The 6,967-nt window shown below is 37.8% G+C and overlaps 1 protein-coding gene across 1 annotated transcript; it reads left to right on the top strand.

The window, feature by feature from the left end:
- Positions 1-3,728: 3,728 nt before the first annotated feature.
- LOC111404605 lies at positions 3,729-5,444 on the top strand. Its single transcript, XM_023033390.1, has 2 exons — positions 3,729-3,848; positions 4,152-5,444. The coding sequence occupies exons 1-2, from the start codon at positions 3,729-3,731 to the stop codon at positions 5,442-5,444; spliced, it is 1,413 nt and encodes a 470-aa protein (XP_022889158.1).
- The last annotated feature ends 1,523 nt before the right edge of the window (positions 5,445-6,967 follow it).

Here is a 6,967-nt window from a genome sequence, read left to right as displayed (position 1 = left end):
CGGTACTACGTGTTCTGAAGCCTTGATTTGTTTCCCTTCAATGACAACGTATGAAGATTGTAGAGCTTTGGCTGGTCTAAGAGCCCTCTTCACAGGTAAGCTAGAACTGTGTGCGGTGACAGGTGAGTCTTGCACAATATCTAGTGGTTAAATATCTCAACAAAATTTAATTACTATCGTACAATAGTGTTCGTATATAAATATCCATATGTCACATCTTTCCAATTGCTATACATGAAAGTATTTATTGACATCACATGTGACTTTAATTATACTGTGCACTATGCAATAGAATACAAAACTAATGCAATCATTCGTTAATACCTCTTTCGTCTCACTTTTCGTGTCCTTCACGACATCGGATATTATCGAGTCAACACGTGCTTGTACCTCTCTGGTGCATGTTGATACCGACATGCTCGGTTGGTATATCCAACACCCAGATCGAAGGATGGGGGTTCCAGAGTACAGTGAAAGCCCAATTCTTTAACGGTTTCCATCTTACCTTTACCTTTCAATTCACCAGTCTTGCCAATGTGTTTAGTCTGAAGAGAGAAAAAGACAAGTTAAATTCAATCATGAATGCACTCATAGTTGAAGAATTCACGTAGTATAGCTGTCACGTACATCATCTATGGGTTCGAACACTTCAACAGGCTGCGCGGCAAATTTCTTGCTAATTTTGTTCATAACCTCGTCAATGGAGTTGGAAATCATGGCTACGGATTTCACCTTGCAAGCGCACGATAAGGTTCATTTTCTTGAGTTGATCAAACTTGATACACGACATCTATGACATCACGTCATCGAGCTCAGAAATCAACACTTGGTTCTTAGAATATAGTTTAGATACTTCTCTATTGAAATGCTTTCTCAATTCGTCAACAGCCTACAACATATCACCTATAATCAGTTCCAATATGAAAAAAAAAACAATAATAATTCAATGACATGTGAAAAATGTAATGTAAAATAAGTAGCAACATGTGACATATATTTATAAAATTTGCTAACTTGAATCTAACAACTTACATCATTCGATTGAGGACCATTGCTTTGAGGCATATGTGGAGTACTTGCATCAGTTGATTGTCCTTTCCCGATTGGAGAATTGCTATGAAATGTTGGGCTATGTGATAAGTGTATTTTTGCACACTTATTTAGATCACAAACATGACTTAAATACAAGCAAAATGATTGAATTGTGACTTAATCTCATTGAATTCATGCAATGTAGGTGTTTCTATGGAAATAGTGGAATTCAGGAGAAGAGAGCCGAAAAAGGACTAAAATGAATTAAACTGAAAATTCGAGGACCAAGTTGCAAATAATTCATAGATGAGACGGGAAATGGAATGAAGATTCAAGAGTGTTAGAAGTCAATCGGATGAGGAAAGGAGTCACGAGGTGAAATAGGGTCGAAGTATTATCAAGTATCAACTTTCAGGCAAAAAAGTTATGCTCCTAATTTTTAGTATCTACTTGAGATCTGTTTTTTGCGTAGTAAACATCAGAATTTGAGTAAGTCTATTTCTATCAATAATGTAGATCTTTGAGTTTTCTTCTCAATGCACTTTGAATCACTTCAATTGGATATCAGACGAGAAAGTTATGACCAAAATACTAAACGCTATCCGGCGGAAAGAATGTATGCCTATGCGGTCGCATAGTATAAACTCTATGCGGTCGCATAGAATCCTCCCGAGAACTTTTTCTCAAATTTTGTTTACTCTATGCGACAGCATAGGTTATGCCTATGCGGTCGCATAGGTATAATCTGGGGGTCGTTTTGCAGTTTCCTTATACGATTGAAACTCCTTTGGTAACTTAATTTCCACGCGATTTAAATACGAAAGAACGTCCAGAAGAAGGGGAGAACGTAATTGGAGGCACAAATACACAATTTTGGAGGATTTGGAGGGGAAGAACAAGGCAAAAACAAGGCAATCCACTTCAAGATTCAAGATTTCACTTCAAGAATCAATTGGGTGATATTCTTCCTTGGTTTTAATTGTTGTTTTTCTTTATTTCCCATCATGTTAGACTAGATTTTCTTGTGCTAGGAGATCGTTGTACCATGTGATTTGAGTTTATATTTCTAGTTTTGCAATTTGACATTAAAACATATTTCTTTTGTTTTGAATGATTTATATGCATTTATTATTTCTGCAATTAAGGGCCCGTAATTGTGTGAGTTTGGGTGATTTATTCTTGCATTCGAGAGAATTGGAATAGATTCGACATAATATAAATCATCGTAGGGTCCGATAGGAGATAGAAATATACCGCTATGCCCTACGTGAATCTTTAAGTGTTCATAAAACTACATGCATTTTTACATATGCACTTGTCATAGAAATATAGGCCGGTGGTATGTAGAAATAGGTTTGATACATCTCGAGAGAGAGTATTGGATAGACTTAGGAACATTGATTCGTCAACAATTGAATTATGTTGTCATATTGTGAAACTAGAGTTTAAAGTGATAATTGCATGGGAAATCGTGATCCTAGTGTGTTTAATTTCTATTGATTACAACAAACGTGCGTTCTCAACAATTGATTTCATTTTAGAGTTTCTAATTATTGTTTTGCTTATTAATTTCAGTACATTCATAAAAGCTGCATAAGTAGGGTTTTCTTTCCAATTTTAGAGTTTTAATTAGGTCCACATTCATTTTGAGTAATTTGGTTTCGGTTAAGGTCGAATAAGTAAAATTGAACTAACCAATCTCTGTGGGACGATACTCGGACTCATTGAATCCACTTTATTACTTGTTAACGAACCGTACACTTGCGGTAATTTAAATCGAAGAAAATATTTCGTGAACAAGTTTTTGGCACCGTTGCCGGGGATTGAGTTTAGTTTAATTTCATTTTTTAGGCACTAATTCGAACTTTAAATTTTTTTTTTATTTTTTTATTTATTTTCGTTTAGGTTATTTTATTTTATTTCTATTATAGTTCTTCAAATTGTTTGAATTTGAGTGCTACTACTGGTTTTCTCGCAGAGTTGCATGCCAAGATCGACTGAAGGAGAATTGTTTTCAACTGATCCTGAAATTGAGCATACTTTTCATCGACTGTAAAGAGAGACTAGAGAAGCACAGTTGCAAATGGCTAATGAACTGGACAATCCTATTATCCCAGCCAATGAAGGAGAGACAATGAACGAAGGAAATGAGATTTTGGGCGACTTCTTGACTCCTCAAGTGATTCAAAGCCAGTCCAGCATTGTGTATCCACCGTTTGGGCAACCAAATTTCCAGTTGAAGACAAATGTGATACAGCTATTTCAAAATAGACATCAGTTCTATGGCAAAGCCGAGGAGAATCCACATACACACATATCTCGATTTTTAGATATGTGTCAACATTTCAAATATCAAGGAATCTCGGACGATGCTATTAGGCTAAGGCTTTTTCCACACACCTTGCGGGACAAGGCACTTGAATGGTTGGATTCACTTCCTATTGCAAGCATCACTACTTGGAACGAGTTGGCTCATAAATTCTGCACGAAGTTCTTCTCACCAGCCAAGAAAGCGAAACTAAGACATGAGATATCGATATTCAGTCAAGGGGAGTCTGAATCATTTGACGAAGCCTGGAATAGATTCAAAAACTAAGACATGAGATGTCGATATTCAGTCAAGGGGAGTCTGAATCATTTGACGAAGCTTGGAATAGATTCAAAAACATGCTCCGAAAGTGCCCTCAACATAAAGAATGGCTACCACTTCAGCTATGTGGTCCTCTGAGCGGGTGATTCAGAAGAAGCCTTCGGGTGTCTATGAGGTAGGTGCATATTCAGCCATATCTGTGAAGATTGACTCGTTGTTTCACAAGGTAGAAAGCATATCACAAACAACACAAAATAAGAAGATTAGCTGTGAAGAATGTAGAGCTGAGCATAAAACATCAGAGTGTCCAATTTTAATGCAAGGAGTTGAACAGACAGATTTTGTGCAATGGGGTCAACGCCAACAAAATAACCCACATTCGGAAACCTTCAATCAAGGCTGGAGAAAACACCCAAACTTCTCGTGGAGTAATCAGAATCAAAACATACCACAAGGTCAATATCAGCAGCAGGACAAAAAGCCACCATTGGAAGAGATGTTTGAGAAGTTCATGGTAACAACCAATCAGTATATGGAAGCCAACAACCAGTTTATGCGAAGGACAAAAGCAACTCTTCAAGACCAAAGTGCAGCGATCAAGAATTTGGAGACACAAATGGGACAGATGGCAATCTCTATGACGGGTAGAGCACCAGGAAATCTACCTAGCAATACTGAAATCAATCCCAAAGAGCAAGCTAAGGCTATTACAACTCGAAGTGGAGGGCAATTACTGGAAATCCATGTCAAGAGACCAGGTGTGACTGTAGAGACATCCTTCCCTGCTGAAGATGAGACTGCTGTAAAGGAATCAACTCCAGGGGAAAATTCAGAAAAATCACATGATAAGGCCAAGGTTACAGTCAGCCCATACGAGCCTCCAATTCCCTTTCCACGGCGGTTGAAGAAGCATAAAATGGAGCAACAGTACAAGAAATTTCTAGAAGCCTTCAAAAAGCTCCATATCAACATCCCACTAGCCGATGCACTATTACAAATGCCCAGCTATGCAAAATTTCTAAAAGACATATTATCAAATAAACGCAAGCTGGAGGATCATGAAACAATAATGCTAACCGAAGAGTGCATCGCAAGAATTCAGAAAAAGCTTCCACCAAAATCGAAAGATCCAGGGAGTTTCACTGTCCCGTGCACAATTGATGATTTTTATTTTAATAAAGCATTGTGTGATCTTGGTGTGAGTATTAATCTTACGCCTTTATCTATTTTCAAGAAACTAGGATTGGGAGAGCCTAAAGCAACTACAGTAACTCTACAGTTGGCTGATCGATCACTTACACATCCACGAGGGATTATCGAAGATGTATTGGGCAAAGTGGATAAACTTATATTCCCAGCAGACTTCTTAATCCTGGACATGGAAGAAGACAAGGACGTACCTATCATATTGGGACGACCATTTTTGGCTACTGCAAGAGCGCTCATAGATGTACAACAAGGACAATTGACATTGAGGCTGGGAGAGGAGAAAGTCTCTTTCAATGTTTTCAAGGCAATGAAATATCCCACCGAGCCAGACACCTGTTGCCAGATTGGGGTGATTGACATAGGAATCCCCTACAATTTTGAGTTGAAGAAACCGCCAGACATTCAAGAGGTCAGTATGATGCACCCTCAATCCACTCTCACTGACTCAAAGGAGATCGAGATATGCATTGTGGAGTCTCAAACAGATGATGAGGAAAAGTCACACCACTTGGAAAAGGATAGGGTTGAAGTGCGAAGGATAAATGCAATGCAGAACAAGACCATATTGAGCAAACTATGCAGGACCTCTCGAGCCATATTCAAAGTCCCGTAACACACCTGTGCTAAAAGTCGAGCTATCGACTATAAAATAGCGCTGGTTGGGAGGCAACCCAACGTTTCTACCCTTTCATTTACTTCATTTCGCAATAGTTTAGGAATTTTTCATTTTTCTTTACATTGCCAATAGCTTTAGGTCATTGATCATACATCCTATCACATGTAGTCGAGGCATGGTCCACACGAGTCCCAATGCATTGAGCACGAGTCATAAGGTTGAAGTCCTGTTTTAGTTAGTCATGGGTCAAATTGAACAAAATGCATATCTAGAGCTAAGTTTCGTTGGTAATTCATATTTTTTGTGATATGAACCCTATGTTGAGATATAAATTATGCATCCTGCACACCAACAATATACACATGCACCTTGTAGCAAATTTGGAGAATTTGTGCACTGCGTAGATTATTTCTTGCCTTAGTTGCATTTGTTTACATCATGTGGACTAATATACATACTTGGTACTTTTGCAAATGCTGCCAAAAAAAAAAAAAAAAGCACAGCTCCACCACCAAGAGATAATACAGCAAGACTCAGTTTTCCATCACCATCTCCATACAGATCAGGGAAGTATTGTTTACCCCTTTTGATATTTATCTTTTGAAATTGTCCTTAAAATTATGTCTTTAATCTTTCGTTAATCTTACATTGAGGACAATGTATTAACTAAGTTTGAGGGGTGACATAATTTTAAATCTTTCTATGTGTTCATCATTATCTGTGTTCCATTATTGCATAATGTGTGCTTGATGTGTGTAAAAAAAAATTGCAATTTTTTCAGTTTGTTTTAATTCCTTTCTTGCATGCTTGTGTGAACTTGATAACCTTGCTAGCTATGATGTTATTATTGGATTGGTATAATTTACAAACTGTGGACATAGTGCTAAATAAATTGGCCAATACTTGTTGATGTAATACTTGACATTCTTTATGCACGCCATTCATGCTTTACATGTTAGGTTAGTGATTGGGATTTTGAGCATAAAGTAGGAAAATAATGATAACCCTCTATTAAATTAACCCGTAAACCACCTTAATACAGTTTGGTGATAATTGAGCTATTATAGGGAAGCATTGAGATGAGCGGGGGCTCCGTGCATGAATTTTATTGTGTGGATTGCCTAGACCAGTGGGATGAAGAGTAGGTGAAAATCTTAAATTGGGGGTTGATTTTGGAAACTAAATGTCCAGAAAAACAACAAAGGTCATAAATTTAATATGCGAGAATAAGACACTTCTTTTCATGCCTTTATGACTCGAGCAAGTAAGCCTGTAAGGATATTTCAAAATCTGATGCCCTAAGGTCAACTGGTCTGGGAGTCACCGGCCTAAAGCTCGATACATGGGTCATAAAGAAAGCAAGAGGGAAAGAGGTTAATAAAAAACCATCTGATCGAGCCTTTATAACTCGAGTGAATAAGCCTGTAAGGGTTTAAAAACCTGGTGCCCTAAAACCAACTGGTTTGGGAGTCACCGGCCTAAAGCTCGTTACATGGGTTATATAGAAAGCAAATGAGAAG

Source organism: Olea europaea, chromosome 11 (assembly GCF_002742605.1).
Source record: "Olea europaea var. sylvestris chromosome 11, O_europaea_v1, whole genome shotgun sequence".
Lineage (NCBI taxonomy): Eukaryota > Viridiplantae > Streptophyta > Magnoliopsida > Lamiales > Oleaceae > Olea > Olea europaea.
This window is presented reverse-complemented; position numbering and strand designations above follow the sequence as displayed.

What these genes read in the sequence shown, in the direction of transcription:
- LOC111404605 (XM_023033390.1), top strand. Translation starts at nt 3,729, where the DNA reads ATGGCTACCACTTCAGCTATGTGGTCCTCTGAGCGGGTGATTCAGAAG. An exon ending in TTGACTCGTTGTTTCACAAG is followed by an intron (nt 3,849 to 4,151) that starts GTAGAAAGCATA and finishes ACAACCAATCAG; the next exon opens with TATATGGAAGCCAACAACCA.